This window comes from Sebastes umbrosus, chromosome 1, assembly GCF_015220745.1.
Source record: "Sebastes umbrosus isolate fSebUmb1 chromosome 1, fSebUmb1.pri, whole genome shotgun sequence".
NCBI classification, from domain to species: Eukaryota; Metazoa; Chordata; class Actinopteri; order Perciformes; family Sebastidae; genus Sebastes; species Sebastes umbrosus.
The window spans coordinates 10,520,128-10,536,808 of record NC_051269.1 but is presented as its reverse complement, the minus strand read 5'-3'; the positions used below and the strand labels follow the sequence as shown (position 1 = coordinate 10,536,808).

The 16,681-nt window shown below is 41.4% G+C and overlaps 1 protein-coding gene across 1 annotated transcript; it reads left to right on the top strand.

Annotated features, from left to right (window-relative positions):
• The first annotated feature begins 1,831 nt into the window (after positions 1–1,831).
• epha2a (eph receptor A2 a) lies at positions 1,832–16,217 on the top strand. Its single transcript, XM_037784180.1, has 17 exons — positions 1,832–2,017; positions 3,328–3,395; positions 5,242–5,878; positions 9,585–9,740; positions 9,846–10,178; positions 11,113–11,240; positions 11,345–11,522; positions 11,617–11,719; positions 11,994–12,046; positions 12,143–12,268; positions 12,361–12,546; positions 12,646–12,707; positions 13,017–13,226; positions 13,412–13,561; positions 13,815–14,008; positions 14,293–14,448; positions 15,373–16,217. The coding sequence occupies exons 1-17, from the start codon at positions 1,942–1,944 to the stop codon at positions 15,479–15,481; spliced, it is 2,925 nt and encodes a 974-aa protein (XP_037640108.1). The 5' UTR covers positions 1,832–1,941; the 3' UTR covers positions 15,482–16,217.
• Positions 16,218–16,681: the final 464 nt, after the last annotated feature.

The following is a 16,681-nucleotide window of genomic DNA, read 5'->3' as shown; positions in this document are numbered from 1 at the left end:
CGACGGTTTGTGAGAATCAAAGTCTGAATTAATTTAAAATATATCAATTTATTACGCCTATAGCAAAGTGAAATCATTATTTACAGTTAAATTGAGGCGTTATTGATGTTACAGAGCTGTCCGTCAAAATCTGTTATGAACGTTGTCGTCAATGCATTTCAAATAAGTTATTTGCGTTGCATTGTGGGACATTTATGCTGCTGTAGTGTCCAGCTGTACATACTGTTACATTTCACCGGAAATAGTATTCAATTTGCATACTACTGGTTTCATACTAAGGTTTCGGAAACACTAAAAAATCTCACATACTGTTTTAGCGTACTAAATAGCATGTTAGCATGGAACCTGGGACACATTTAGAATGTTTACGTTTATAACTGTGTAATGGTAAATATATATTGTATATTTGTGACATCACAAAATTACAGAAATCCTGACAGCTTGTTTCAAAGGCACAGTTTCTGAATATGGGCTGTGTGTATTTCTCCTTGGATTGAGTGTTTCGATGCATTCACAGTATGGTAACACTTCATGTTTCAGGTCCGAAAATTTCATGTTAATTAGGTGATAATTAGCAAGTAACCTATTTCAAATTTCTTTGGAATTACTGCCAAATTACCCCAATATTTACCTCAAAATTATCAAAAATTACTTTATTATAAACATGATTTAATCATTATATACTAAAATAGCATATAATGGTTAAAATAGGGCCCTTAGGCTTGAGAAGCGGCTGTGCGCTGCTCTTCATCGGAGGTGGAAAAAACAAAACTAATGGAAGACACTTCTAATCAGGCACAAATCTCGCCATTGTGTGACTTATTGTTTACACAAATGTAACCTGGTAGCTAATGTCATGATTCAGGGAGTTTTTTTTTAAGAAATTTCAAAGAAATTATTTGCTAATTATTATCTATTTATCAGCAGACATGGAAATAAGGCATATCAATTAACTTTGTATTTTTTTCCTGGAAATGTATTAAATAAATTACCAGCTATTGGAAATAGCGGATTATTGAATAATGTTCATTATAAAGTAATTTTCAATACATTTTGAGGTAAATATTGGGGTAATTTAATTTCAAATAGGTTACTTGCTAATTATCGCCTAATTACCATGAAATTGAAGTGTTACCCACGGTATTTATACAGCACTTAAACCTGCTTTAAAATACATGAAAACCTCACTTTTTACAATATGGGACCTTTAATCTTTTGTTGTTGTTAACAGAATAATAAAGGACAGATAATAATGCACACAGTTCACTTTCATAGACTAAGCTACTGGAGTTACCCTGCACTATACTCATTTTTAACAGTCTCTTCTGCACTATATTCACTTTTTTAATAGTCATGTATCAAAGCTGTCACCCTGCACTATATTCACTTTTAACAGTTTTCTTCATCTCCTTGTATTTTTATATCTGGTATATTTTTTTGTACTTTGCACTACTAACTTTTTTACTGCCTTTTTACTAACATGTTTTGCACTATGGAACTGTGATGCTGGAAACTTGAATTTCCCTCGGGATCAATAAAGTTGCTATCTATCTATCTATCTACAATTTAACTAGTGCTGACTTTAATTTACAAATGTGTATGATATATAGAACATACATTATATTATAGTAAAGAGTTTGATATTGAATTATTAATCAAACATACATCCCTGCAGTGACAGTGCAGTTTATGAAGGCCTTCATATCTTCTCAATGAAACAGGTGCGGTCTACCAGCCCTGTGGCCCCGCCCCTCTATGACCTTATATGGAGACCTTCAACATTCCAGAGCTGGCGGTGGGCGGGGCGATGACGCCACCTGTTAGTGAATGAGCTGCTGCTCACTGAGCCGGTAGAGTCAAGGATCTGGAGTAAGAGCAGCCTGCGGGACTAGACGGAGGAGAGCAGCAAAAACACGGCTTTTATACAAGTTGTGTGGAATCATGGCGCTCCGTCGGCTCGTCCTGTTCCTGTTTTTATCCTTCAGTCAAGTATTTATCAGCCTGCAGTCCAAAGAACGTAAGTTTATCACTCTTCTGGTGTAATAAGACTGTTAAAGTGACTTAAAGTGTAGCCTGGCTTTAACCGCACATAGTGAGTCAGGAGGCTGGAATCTGAGAGCCTGCTTCAAGTTTTACTTCTGTTTTTAGTTAAAGGTGCTTTTATAGGACTTTTACTTCTGTTTTTAGTTAAAGGTGCTTTATAGAGGACTTTTACTTCTGTTTTTCAGTCAGTACAAAAACATGTAATATAGTGTGGTGAATGCCTCTTTTGAAAATACTCCTTTACTATTTGAACTTTGTCTAAACTATTTAGAATAAATTAAAAGTATAGTATAGTATAAGAATTATAATTATACATTTGTAATAAACAATCTGTCATATAATACTAATTTATGGTTCACAGAACAATGTATTGCCTTACCAATAGAAAAGAAGAAAAAAGTAATAATAAAATAAAATAAATAATAATATTAAAAATATGAATGAAAAAGGGGTGGGTGCCTATTACCCTTTTTAATTATCACTTTTTAATATAGGCCTACCAGTGTTTTTAATTAAATTACTTATTTGTTATACTGGCCTTTGTCAAGTTAGGGTTAAAGGGCACCTGTGAGATGCCTCAACATGTCGGACTTTTCTGTCATATAATACTAATTTATGGTTCACAGAAGAGTGTAGTGCCTTACCAACAGAAAAAAAGAAAAAAGTAATAATAAAATAAAATAAATAATAATATTAAAAATATTTTTAAAAATGACAAAGGAGTGGGTGCCTATTACTCTTGTCAGCGAACCAATTACCACTTTTTAATATAGGCCTACCAGTGTTTTTAAGTGAATTACTTATTTGTCATACTGGCCTTTGTCAAGTTAGGGTTAAAGGGCATCTGTGAGATGTCTCAACATGTCAGACTTTTTTTGTGTCACTGGTGCTACAGATTCATGTATTTCTCTCAGTCATGGCAATTTAACTGCCCACGCCTTTCTCAGACATTATTAGTCCTGTATCCTGGACCTGGAGGACACGGTAAATGAAGTCCTGAATCCGACCGACATGCTTGATTAGTCTGTCAAAGCCTGGCATGTGCCCCCCATAAAATTGCTGGCCCCTGAGATCAAGGCAGAGGATTCAGTCAAATCACAGTCACTTTCTAATTACTTTACAGCCTTTACTGTATGAACAAATACAATGTCTGTGCCAGAGAGTGTATTCTGTTAAACATTTTCTCTAATAACTCAATATCTATTTATTTGTTTTTAATGCATCGAGTGTCATTCTGTGCTTGTCCTATAACTATGTCGTATATTTTTCTGTTTGTCTCTGTAGAAGTGTTGCTGGATATGAGAGCTTCAGGATCAGAGTTGGGCTGGTTGACGTTGCCACATGAGGACGGAGTGAGTATTTATACCTCAACAGGCATTTTTAAGCCTTCAGGTCCAGGACTTGAAACTGACTTTCTCTGGTGAAAGACAACAAATGAAGATGTGTGAGAATTTGATTTAGCTAACAATAAGCGAGGCCTCTTTCTGCTCATTCGGTCCACTTAAAAAGCTCTCAAAGGGACAGATGGAATGAGTGGCAGCTCCATGAGGTTTGGCAGAGCTCATCTAGTCTTGTGTTAACGCTACCCTTTCATAAAGAACTTATGAAAGCCATCAAACTGTCAACCTACAGTTAAATTTACAGTACCGATTCACAGGACTTCACTCCAACACTGAACTAAATGTTAAGATTTCCTTGTGATTCCTCTCTGATTTTAGAGATAACAGCAGCGAGTTGATCCGTGTAGTAAGTCGTGGCCAGACGTGAGTAAAAGAGAAAGAGAGACTGGTCCATGTGTGGAGAACCATCCCTCTATCTATAGTTCAGTGGCTTTCCAGCTAAAAAAAGCAGCAGGACACGGCCACTTCCACTGTGTGGGCCACGTTTCTTCTTACGTTCTCAAAGATCTAAAGGGCTCTCGTTTTATCTGATGGGATTTCCCCCTCGTCCGTCAAACTTTGCTTTGTTCTAATCCGGCTTCCTTACTCTTAGATGTGCACCAGGGATGACTGTTTGTGGTCTTGGCTTCGGCAAATTTGAACAGTTTATTTCCTAAATGCAGTGTAGACTATAGAAGTTGGATAGTGATTACTAGGGGTGCGATATTATGTTTTATGAGACTGTATCGATTCTCAAAAAAACTGTATTGAGTTTTAATTAACAGTTTACATGCAAAGATTAACTCAGCTAATACTTTATTTAATTTGCAAAGTTATGTGCCCTCTCAAAGTAGAGCTATGATGTTGGATGTTACAGGGACTGTGATAAATGCAAATACAGATTCCACTGTTCTGATTTCAACTTTTTTTTAACTTAATTTTATGTACATGGCATTGTGTTCTTTATACTGTGACAGTTTTCCTAAAATTAGATTTAAAAAAATTTGTAATATATCGCCTTGCTTACACTATCGCAATATATTGAATCATAACCCCTGTATCATGATATGTACCATATCGCCAGATTCTTACAAATACACAGCCTAGTAATCACAAGTAATTGCCTGAAATTTAGTATTCAATTTGGTCAAAATATAATATGTGTAACTATGAAAATCCCAGACTTTAAAGAATCTAATGATACCATTTTAACTTATTTGAAACAGTGTAAATATATGTTTTTGCCTCTCTTTTCTAACAACAGGTAAGGTTGAGCATTGATGTATTTCTTGAAACACCCCAGTAGCCCACTGCAGCGCTAACATATGAGGTGTTAAATTTTAATGTTAAATGGAGGCTTTTAATCTTCCTGCTCGTCATTGCTTCCCTCTCTTAAAAACTCTTAATTGCTGCCAATTTTGCTGCCACTGTGCATATAAACCTCATTTAAGCTGCCATAAATTTTAGTTGGTAGTCTACAGTGTTTGCTGGATTTTTCTGTGTGTGTGTGTGACACACACATGGACCCTCATCGTGTGTTGGTGGAAAACCACACACGTCGTGAGCACGGCACATGTCCAGGCCAATAATGTTAATGTGTGGAAAAAAGCTCCAGCTCACTTCTGCACTTTATGAGCTCCTCAGTCAGCATGAAGGGAAGAGGTGTCTCATCAATAAAACTGCTTCTCAGCCTGAACAAAGCCTCTGAACCGTATACTTACTGATATTTCTCTCCTTTCATTATTGTAGCTTGGTAACCGCGACTTTTGCCCCTTAAACTAATCCCCTTCCTCTGTCTTTATCTTTTTCTGTTGTACAGTGGGAGATAGTCCAGACGGTGGTGAACGGCTCACTTTTCTACACCTACACTGTTTGCAGCATAGACTCTACTGAACAGGACAACTGGTTACGCACAACATTCATCCAGCGGCGCCCGGGGACGACACGAGTCTCCGTGGAGCTCCGTTTTATCGTGCGCGACTGCAACACTTTTGATGGTGCTTCTGTCGCCTGCAAAGAAACCTTCAACCTTTTCATCTCAGAGGCCGATGCCGACGTGGGAACCAACTTCCGTAAAGGCCAGTTCCGCAAAGTGGCCACCATCGCTCCTGATGAGGTCACGCGGGACCGCGTGCAGAAGGTCAACACGGAGACGAGGACCGTGGGGCCTCTGTCTAGTAAGGGCTTCTACCTGGCCTTTCAGGACATGGGCGCCTGTGTGGCGCTGCTGTCTGTCAGAGTGTACTACAAGACCTGCCCGTCCACGGTGCAAAGCTTGGCGGCCTTCCCGGAGACGGTGGCGGACGCTCTCAGGGAGGTGGAGGGAGCCTGCGTGCAGAATGCCGTCAGTCAGGCCACCCCGCGCATCTACTGCACAGCTGAGGGCGAATGGGTGGTTCCTGTGGGTCAGTGCCAGTGTCTCGCCGGCTACGAAACCACCGGGGACTCGTGCCAAGGTAAGCACTGCCAGAAATATGCCACGCACTCAACTGAGACGTGCTGCCATGCGAGTTGTAGTGAATGAAACTCCTCCAACCACCACTTTGGCAAGGTGTGTGAGGAATGAGCACGGAGGAATGTTAATTGTGTTTGGTTCGTTTAAAAAATCTATCACAAAAACAAAATTAAATCTGTGTCATATCTGTGTAGAAGTGAGTACAGTAGGAGGATGCAATCATGGGAAAAGGAGGATGTCTGAACCGGTTTGTTTGTTTCGATTGCCCCATGTGATATAGATAAGAACCACAGAGTCGATGCATCATCTCCTCACCTGTTGGCCAACAGCGCATTCTTTCCGCTGTCTTTTTCTCAGGACGCAGGAATGGGGCTGGGCTGTTTTATGGATAGGACGATGGCTGGAGGCGATAATGTACAGTACAAGAAGCTGTGTCCCAGTTCCCATATTTACACTGGAAATTTGACACCATATACTCAAAGATTAGTCAGTTTGTGTATTGAATTAGATTGTTTTTTTAATGTGGTGTTGATGTCGTCCCACAATTCACTGCTCAGTAGAACTAGAAAAGCTAATTAAAGCTGGAAAAGAGTTGAAACCAAAAAAAAAAAGGTGTTAAATGTTTGGAAAAACATTTTCTACTTTCTGTTTGGAAGAGATTTCAAGTGTACAGCACCTTTCCAAAATAGTAAAGCGCAATCATTTCTTGTATACAAATCGAAATACTGTATAGTATTGGTATGTAGTATGAAATAGGGAAAAAGTTCTTCTTTAAAGGGACAGGAGGGTAAACTTTTTAACCATCCAGGTTGTTTTTAAAAACAAATAAGCTCGAGAAAGACCTGTGAGTACATATACACAAAAACAAATACAGTAAAAGACATAGCTGCGGTGTTCATACTGTATGTGGAATTTGTCTTTTGGCTTCCTCGGGTGTGGTGTGTTGAGCTGTCTGGAGGAAACGTGGGAGGAGAGAGGGTACAGAGAGAGGAGGAAGGAGGGAGGGAGGGAGGAAGGAGCAAGGGAGGGAGGAAGGGCACAGTACGCTGCAGGGATTTTCTGAAAGGAATTCTTTCACCCTCACGTCACCTACAGCAGTGATTGACTAAAGGAAGGGGCCGTGTGAATGTGTCAGAGTAACTACCTGAGTGGTGCGTCTTCTCCTCGCAAGTATTTGTTTTGAGCCCGTTGCTAAGGCGACAGGAACCACAGATTACAGGGATGGGACCGGCACGCCTATCAGGGGTTAGACTGAGTCAGGCTGCGGTTTATCCGAGTCACCTTGACTGGCAGAGTTTGCTCTCTTCTTTGAGTCAGTTCCTTTGACATGAAAGCGGATCATTCTTACCAGCTTAAAGAATTTAATTAGTTGATAGGAAATAGTTGACAACTAGTTTGATGATTGATTCATCGTTTAAGTCTTTTTATTTTCTAATAAAAAGGAAAAAAAAAAAACTAGCTTTTTTGAAGATGTTACCTTGGACTTTAGGAAATTGTGACAAGCATTTTTATCTATTTTATATTATATAGACCAAACAAATAATCTTTTAGTTGCAAGATTAATAGTTAATGGAAGTCATTGCTAGTTGCAGCCCGACATACCATCGATGGATAAGTACAGTGTTTGAAAGAGTGGATCTTGAACCGAGGTTGTAAAAATGAAGACAGAATAAAGAGAGGAAGGCGGGGAGGAAGTCACGGCAGAGGAATGTTTCAGTCTTTGAGGTTTCTGACCACAGGTGGACTCTGAGCCGAGCACCTGAACAGGAAGCTGGCAGAGAAAGACAGGAAAAACTGCGATTCCAAAGTCTGGAGTATTAGGACGCAGGAAACCTGTTTTATAACAGAAGTTAAAACACAATCGTTATGTTCTAGTTTGTTCCAACTCCCCATTTTAGCAGAGAAAGTGATATCCTCACAGGCTCATGTGCATTCCACTGAGGAGCACAACTGTTGTGGGAAAAGGAAGTGAAGCGACATGAGGAGGAATGCTGACTGACACAAATGAGAAGGCTGTCCTCGGTTCGGAGTCAGAGGGTGGGGGAGTCGGTCGACAGTTGGCGCATGAGGGTGGTTGGTTTCGTGGCTGCTTAGTTAGGTGTGGAGTGTAATTTAGTCAAGAGGATTAGTGGAGCAACAGGACAGCTGTTAGCCAATGACATGCCCCGCTTCGCCTCCCTTTGCTCTTTCATCCGGTTGTTAACACACGCAACGAGCTCCCTAATCCGTGTTCCCACTCGTTAGAACAATGGGCCGACACAAAGAGCATAAAACAGATTCAATTAACAGATGCACCGGTGCGGATCACAAGTCCTTTTCACATATGTGTGTGTGTCGTAGTCAAAAAGGAGCGTGGGACAATTAGACAAACAAATTCCATCAAGAAGAGAAAAAGTTAGTTGAATGAAAGTTTTTGAAAATATTTCAACCCTAAAAACTTTAAATTGTGAGAATCCATTGTTTGTATTCATACTTTGCACACATGCCGCCATTTGCGAGCTGTATAATGAACGGTGCAACATATTTATGGCACCACTCTGTCCAATCTCAGAGACAATAGATGAATGGGGCCGGAGTTTCTTTGGTACGTGACAGAGGTCCTGCTGCTGCAGCTCAAGATGAAATGGGCTGGCCCCCTTTTCTTATGCGAAAGGACCTCCGCTACACCCCCACTGCCGCCAAGTGACTCCCCAGAGAGAACTTCTGTTGGTGCTCCAGACCTTTACCCCCCTATCCCCCATCCCCCATCCATCCATCTATCTATTCATCTTCATCCCTCCTACTCAAACTCAACCTGCTCCTTCTCCTCCACCGTGGCAGTACTTGGAGTGCAAAGGTCCTTCTGCCTGAATGGCGAAGTAACGCGACCACGTCTTCAATCCAGGGTTCAGCCGACCTCTTCTCACGGCCACCAGCACAGGGGCCACATGAAAGGCCGCTCCCTAGGGAGACAGCAGAATGAGAGCAGAGAGAGGAGATCTGTCATAAGATCCATTCTTTTAAAGGTTTTTTTATTTTACTGTGCTGAAGCCCTTTATCGCCCCGTGTTTCCATAAACACTCTGAAAATCCTGCTCGTCTCCAGCAGCTATTTCCTGATTCTGTCGTCCTCTGACTATTCAACCTTGGATGCTGTAATTTGCGACTGATGTTAGTAGGAGGAAGGAAGGAAGGAAGGAAGAAAGGGAGGAAACATCAGCCTCGGACTGAATTGCAGCTCTTGCGCTCTGGTTTCTGTCCACTCTGCACGTTCATTAACCTCCCATGCCCTGGAAAGGCTGTTTTGTGCTGAAATGTTCATCACGACTCTCAACCAGTTTCCTTTGGCGAAAACACCAATATTATCTGCCAGAGAATATGAGCTGGGAGTTCACAGCGGAAAGGCAGATCAGATCACCTGACGGATTTAATGCGCCACTGTCATCCGGTTGACGCTGGCAGTGTGACCTGAGATTAGGCCCTCAGGCGAAAAAGGCGAGTGGAGGCAGATCGTCAGGGAAATCCCTTTTCATTCCTCTGGATACAAAGCCTCGGTGATTATAGGTTGCTCACAACAAATGCTTCCTGTCGGGCGGAACGGGCTGGCGTTATAGAGACAGCTTCATTGTTTGCATTTAGATCAGTCATCCCTTCCTGTGTTTGTCTGTTACTCCTAATGTCAAGCTTAAACTAACACAAACCTTCTCTCTCTCTCTCTCTCTCTCGCAGTGTGCAAACCAGGCTACTTCAAGCCGTCTGTATCGAGCGACTTTTGTCAGGTTTGTCCTGATAACACCAAGCCCTCTGCAGCCGGCGCCACCGAATGCCAATGTGAGGAAGGTTTCTTCCGCTCGCCTTCAGACCCTCCTACGTCACCCTGCTCTGGTAACAACCACGCTCATGTTACTGTGTCAAAGTCAACTGTGAGGTCATTACAGGCGTGTTAGAAGATCAGTCTAACTGTTCTCTGTCTTATACTTCCTCCCCAAGCTCCGCCCAGCGCCCCGCATGACCTGACCTCCATCACGCTGTCAGCAGAGGGCAGGCTGCAGCTGTCCTGGAGCCCGCCGCTGGTGACCGGGGGCCGCAGTGACCTCACCTACAGCGTGGTGTGCGAGCACTGCGACGGGGCCTCGTGCGTGCCCTGTGGCGAGAAGACCCGTTTCGAGACAGGTCCCACAGACCTGCGGGACACCACGGTCGTCGTTAGTGACCTGGATTCTCATCTCAACTACACATTCACGGTGGAGGCTCACAGCGGCGTGTCCCAGTTCGGCACCGACAGGCCCATCGCGACCATCACCACCGCTCTGGACTACACAGGTGAGCTCAATCACGTGGAGAGCTTTTTCTTTTTGCTTTGACTTGACCTGGTGTTCTGCTCAAATTGGCTTTACTTCCTCATTGTTTGGGGTCCCACAAACCCCCCTGCTCTATGTGTGAAATCAATCAGTCGTCAACTATTCCATTAATCACCAACTATTTTAATAATTGATTAATTTTGTAAGAAAAACGTACAAAATTCTCTGATTCCAGCTTCTTAAATGTGAATATTTTCTGGTTTCTTTACTCCTATATGACAGTAAACTGAATATCTTTGAGTTGTGGACAAAACAAGACATTTGAGGACGTCATTTTGGGCTTTGGGAAACACTGATTGACATTTTTCTCCATTTTCTGACATTTTACAGAGCAAACAATTTAACGATTAATCGAGAAAATAGTCGACAGATTAATCGACAATGAAATTAATCGTTTGTTGCAGCTCTAGTGAAAAATAATATTGATAATTTTGAAATCAAACAAAACCAAAAAACCTTATAAAAAACACTTCCCTTTGCCACAAACTGAACGTGTTGGTAAAGAAGTGACCGTAAAACTTAATTATTACACCAAATAATTAAATATTTTATTCATTAATATTTCATATTTTTCTGTAGCGGACTTCTGAAACATGTCATCTGTTCAAAATTATGTTAAAAAGCAAAAGTCAGGAACTATAAAACTACTCTAAATATGTTTTTTGAGCTGTTTAAAGGGTCTGCTGTCTCTAGAACATACATTTTTCTTTTTTAGACATTTAGACATTATTTCATATAATATTGTATTTGTCAATAAAACCAGCATACAAAAGAAGGGCTTACTACACAAAGAGGAAAATCCAGTCTGACCCACTGAATCCCAGAGGCTTTCATTTCCAAAGACTATGATTAGTCACTAACCATTATTTTGCTCTCTGTCCCTCACCGACCGTTAGATCCCCCAAAGGTGACGCTGATCCATCTGGATGATCGCGGCCCCACCAGCCTGTCTCTGTCCTGGACTCTGTCTCGCAGGCCTCCGGCCCACATCAATCACCGCTACGAGCTTATGTACCGCAGAAAAGTAAGACAGAGTGCTTTGTGCTCCTTTGTTTCCCCTTCCCCTTGGTCAAAGTTGTAAATTATTCCAAACTTATTCTAATCCATCCACTTTTCCTCCTTTCGCAGGATGATGAGGGAGAGCGTGATGTGACCACCTACACGGTGCTGATTTTGGAGAAAAGTTCCGTCCAGATTAATGACCTCACCCCAGACACTACTTACATGTTCAGGGTCCAGGCGCTGAGTCCTGAAGGACACCCCGGCAGCTACAGCGTGGAGCAAGAGTTCCTCACTTCATCATTAGGTACCTTAAAATCTACAGAAACTACTTTCTCAAATGTCTCTCTGTATAAACGTCACATATTTGAGCTGATAAATGTTCTCTGTGATTTTCACAGCTGAGTCTCAGATCCAGGGCAACTCCACCATGGTGATGGGAGCCGTAGTCGGAGCAGCGATCATTCTGATGATTGTGGTGGCCTTCCTGCTGCTGCGTAAACGGTTGGTAACAACATGCTTCATATCCACATCCAACGCCTGTGTCATTCACATAAATGTTATCTACAGTCCTGCCAACTGTGTGATTATCCGCCACAAGCTGGAGTAAATTAAAGATATTCTGGTATGACAGCTCAGGGAGGGTTTATCAGTAATAGCTGGTGCTGCTATTGAATACAGCTTTGGTCTTTTTCACTGGAGGCTGACCTGCAATTACTAAAATAGCCAGCCTGTATCCTGTTTAGTCCGGTAGTGATTATTCATATTTTCCTCTCAGGAGACTGAACTCTCGCGGCAGGGGAGGACCTGAAGATCCCTACTTCTCACAAGGTTAGAAAACCAAATCCTGTACATGCAATAGTAGTTATTATTAAAGTTAAAGTTATTATTTAGTCTAATATTCTGATGATTATTTCCTCTCCTCAGATCAGCTCAAGCCTCTGCAGACTTACGTTGATCCACACATGTATGAGGACCCTAACATGGCCATCCAGAAGTTTGTCACAGAAATTGACCCCAGTGCCATCAGCAAACAAAAAGTCGTCGGTGTTGGTAAGTGTTTTTTAAAAAAGAAAAATCTTTTAACTTCCATTTAGTGAAGTATCAGAGCGCAGTTTCTAACGTCTCCTCCCTCTGCCGATCAGGAGAGTTCGGGGAAGTGTTTTGGGGCGTGATGAAGTCTCCCGGGCGAGGGGAGGTGGCCGTGGCGATCAAGACGCTGAAGCCGGGGTACTCGGAGAAACAGAGGCAGGACTTCCTGAGCGAGGCCAGCATCATGGGCCAGTTCTCGCACCCGAACATCATCCGCCTGGAGGGAGTCGTCACCAAATGTGAGTCAGTCAGAGAAAAGTCAAACAATCGCTCTCAACTCATTTGTATCAACTGCTTCTATACCTTGCCTTCACTAAACCTAACTTTTTAATTTTCAGTCAAGCACGCCATGATAGTGACAGAGTACATGGAGAACGGAGCTCTCGACACATATCTGAAGGTACGTGCATGCGTTTAGTTGTAAATGGGAAGGTCAAATGACTTAGACTTAAGAGCAAAGGGAAATTATGTTTCTGTATATTTCCTTATATTGGATTATATTAAAGTGGTTGTATGATTTTACCATCTAAGTCTAAAAAGCGTGTTTCCCAAAATGTCGAACTATTCCTTTAATGCATATAGAGCACATACAGTTAAAAGTAGGGCTGCATAATTAATCAAGGTTTTAATTTATGACACATTAAAAATCTTTTAGCAAAGAAGTTAAAAAAAAAAAGGTTATTTAATAGCTGTCTTGTTTTCCCGTTAGGACCGTGATGGAGAGCTTCCATGCTACCAGCTGGTGGGGATGCTGCGTGGAATAGCTGCCGGAATGAAATACCTCTCAGACATGAGCTACGTCCACCGTGACCTGGCAGCCAGAAACGTTCTGGTTAACAGCAACCTGGAGTGTAAAGTGTCTGATTTTGGGCTGTCGCGCGTGCTGGAGGACGATGCTGAGGGCACCTACACAACAAAAGTGAGTTTATATCATCGGCTACATTTCACAACCTACGAGCACAGGGAGAGCTAGTAACAAATGCCAGACTGTTAATGGTATTTTCACTCCCAAGTGTCCAATCTAAAGTGTTGGTCTGTCAGCGCCTCGTGTTTCAACTCCCTTCACCCATTAAATATGATTTGTTAATGTTTGTCTTCTGTCAGGGAGGTAAAATCCCCATCCGCTGGACGGCCCCCGAGGCCATCGCTTACAGGAAATTCACTTCAGCCAGCGACGTGTGGAGCTTCGGCATCGTCATGTGGGAAGTCATGGCATTCGGAGAACGGCCCTACTGGGACATGAGCAACCATGAGGTATGTTTCATCTGTCACATCGTCTTTCCAGCTCTCACGGTTGAGATGAAGGATTGTTTTGGCCTGTGCAGGTCAACCGTTAATGTGTATAACCGCTGAAAGTCTGTGCTCTGACATCCAGAGTAGTTTCAGACCATCGTCTTCAAATGAACTGTTAATGTCAACATACGAACACAGCACTTCTTTCCGACCGTCTGTCACCACACTCATAAATACACTTTAGATCTAAGCGCTGCCTTTCGCTCTTCCCCAGGTCATGAAGGCTATCAACGAGGCCTTCAGGCTTCCTGCTCCGATGGACTGCCCGTCTGCTATCAACCAGCTCATGCTCCAGTGTTGGCAGAATGACCGCTCCAAGCGACCTCGCTTCTCAGACATCGTCAACATTTTGGAGAAACTGCTCCGAAGCCCGGAGTCTTTGAAAACCATCGCTGACTTCGACCCACGGTATGAACATTATTTTGAAGTTTATGGTTTGGTAACAAAGTAAAAGAGACAAAGAACTACTATAAAAGTCACTAATCCTCCCACTTTTTCTTTAACTAACGCAGTATTAATCTCGGTATTTACCGTTAGAAAATTACAAATGATTGAAACATCTCTTAAAACAGTCCGCAGTATGTTGACAGTACAACTGGTTCCCTCTTGTTCAAACATCATCAAATGCACTCTGTACATAATGTAGCAGTAAATGATGAGTAATCTGAGTCATATCCGCTGTCCCTTCACAGTGTCTCCATCCGCCTGCCCAGCACCAGCGGCTGTGACGGCACCATGTTCAGGTCGGTGCCGGAGTGGCTGGAGTCCATCAAAATGAGCCAGTACAACGAAAGCTTCGCTCGCGCCGGGATCACAAGCATGGAGCAGGTGCTCGCCTTGAGGCACGAGTAAGTGGACACATGATGGCACAGGTGCAAGCTCTGATTTATCTGGCACCGGGCCACACTTTGTAGTAACACAGAGAGAGTATTGAGCTCTCAGCTTGACCATTTGTTAGTTTGTGAATGCAGAAATTCTCCACTCCTCCTCTCTCCATGTCATTCCTCTCATTCTTTACCACCACAACTTCTACTGCAGGGGCCTTTTTTCTTTTTTTAAATCTGATGTAACCCCAGAGCCCTGTCACATGAATGAGCTATTTCAACATGTTATCCGTTACTTTTAGCTCACTATTTGAATTGTTTAATTCATTACTTTAAGCAATCTATCTCAACCATTTATACATTGTACATGAGCTTCATGTTTTCCGGGAATGTCGCCACAGACGTCCAGATTGCTGTGCTGCAAATGTATAGATATTGCAGTGCTTTCATTGGTGGGCCATGAGCTCAGTTACCTTTGTGTTGCCTCATTTGGCGATGGATGGTGACGTAACAGACATTAATTTAAATGAAAATCTTCCAGATTGCCACTTTAAGATTTAGTTTTGGTTATTTTTTTTTTATTTTTCTGCTACGATTATTTACTTTTTATATTACTTTTCTTATCTGTGACAATTTTTTATTTCTTTATTTTAATATATGTATATGTTTTTTTATTTAATATATATATATTGATTTGTTAAATAAATAATTATTTATTATATATTTTTTTTTAATTTATATTGATTTGTTAAATGTTATTTATATGTGCTATTAAAATCAAATAATTACAAAAAATTGCTTTTAGCGGCAATATATGGATATTGTTTTCTAATCGAAACATAATTTAAATTTTTTTTCCCAAATTAGTTGAGATACTTCATATTTGGAATCACTGCTCTACCAGTCCCACGGGGGTCTCATGTGTTCTCATTTATCTTGTCCTTTCAGAGACATCAGGAACATCGGAGTGCGGTTGCCCGGTCACATGAAGAGGATAGCGTACAGCATCCTGGGTCTGAAAGATGAGACCAGCTCCCTCAGCGTGTTTGCAGTATGATCTAAGCATTCCTCCAAATCAAAGTGCACTGACCGACCATGCCATTTCACTCACGGACGAAGACGGCTGCAGTGAAACTGAGCTACCCTTCAGCAGCGGGGCGTTTCATCTGTGGCGGGACTGAAAGGGACCCTCTAAACCACTCAGAAAGGACTGAGATAAAAAAACAAAAACACTTATGTACTTTATGATAACAGAAGACGAATAATTTATCTTTATGTAAAAATGTGTTATATGTTGAACAGTTATGTGATGTAGTAAATAAAACAATTATAAAAAAAAGTAAGGGCAAAATGTGACACAATGTGAGAGTGCTTGGTTTGCATTTACTGAATGACTGAAATATTTAATGCTCTTCATGCTTAAGGGCGTTTTCTTCCAAGCACTCCCTTTTATCCTGCCAGCGGCTCTGGATCCTTAAATCTGCTTGTTTTTCTACATTTATTTTTATGATCAATGAGACTTACTTATAAATTTGGGATGATTATTCCACTCAGGGCAAAGAATCACACATTCTTATGTTTTGTAGTTAGTCTCGCTATCGCAAGTCTTTTGTTTGTTTACATCATGTCTTAATACAACTGTCCATTTTTATTTAATATTTATTTAATTTTGTATTTATGTCATTTGTTACATGAGAAATAATTCTGATCTGGCGCATATTTGCCAGGCAGGCAGTATATTTTTGTGTTTAAATAAAATCAGTGTTTCCTCATGACTGGATCACTTTCTTGTACTCGGTAGTCAACGTGTATTTGTTTTTACTGAAATATCTCAACGACTGTTGGACGGATTGAACTTTGGAACTGACATATTAACAGATGTATTGTCCCCAGAGGATGAACCCTACTGACTTTGGTGATCCCCTGACGTTTCCTCTAGCGCCACCAGCAGGTTGACATTTTTGTTTAGAAGTGAATGTCTCAAGTATTCGATAAAATTTGTTACAGACATTCACACTATTTGTGAACTTTGGTTGTGACTTTTCATCAGGTCAAAAATGTAATTTGTCCAATACTTACCTTAAAATGACTGGCATTCCCATCAGCCTCAGCTGTCCCTTGTGCTTATAAGCAACTTTTAGCTTGCTATCACATGAAACTAGGATAGTAACGTGATGAAAACACTGATGACAGCCAATAAAAAAACATATTACGAATACTTTAAGCCTAAATGTTCAGAAAAAAACATAAAAACTGT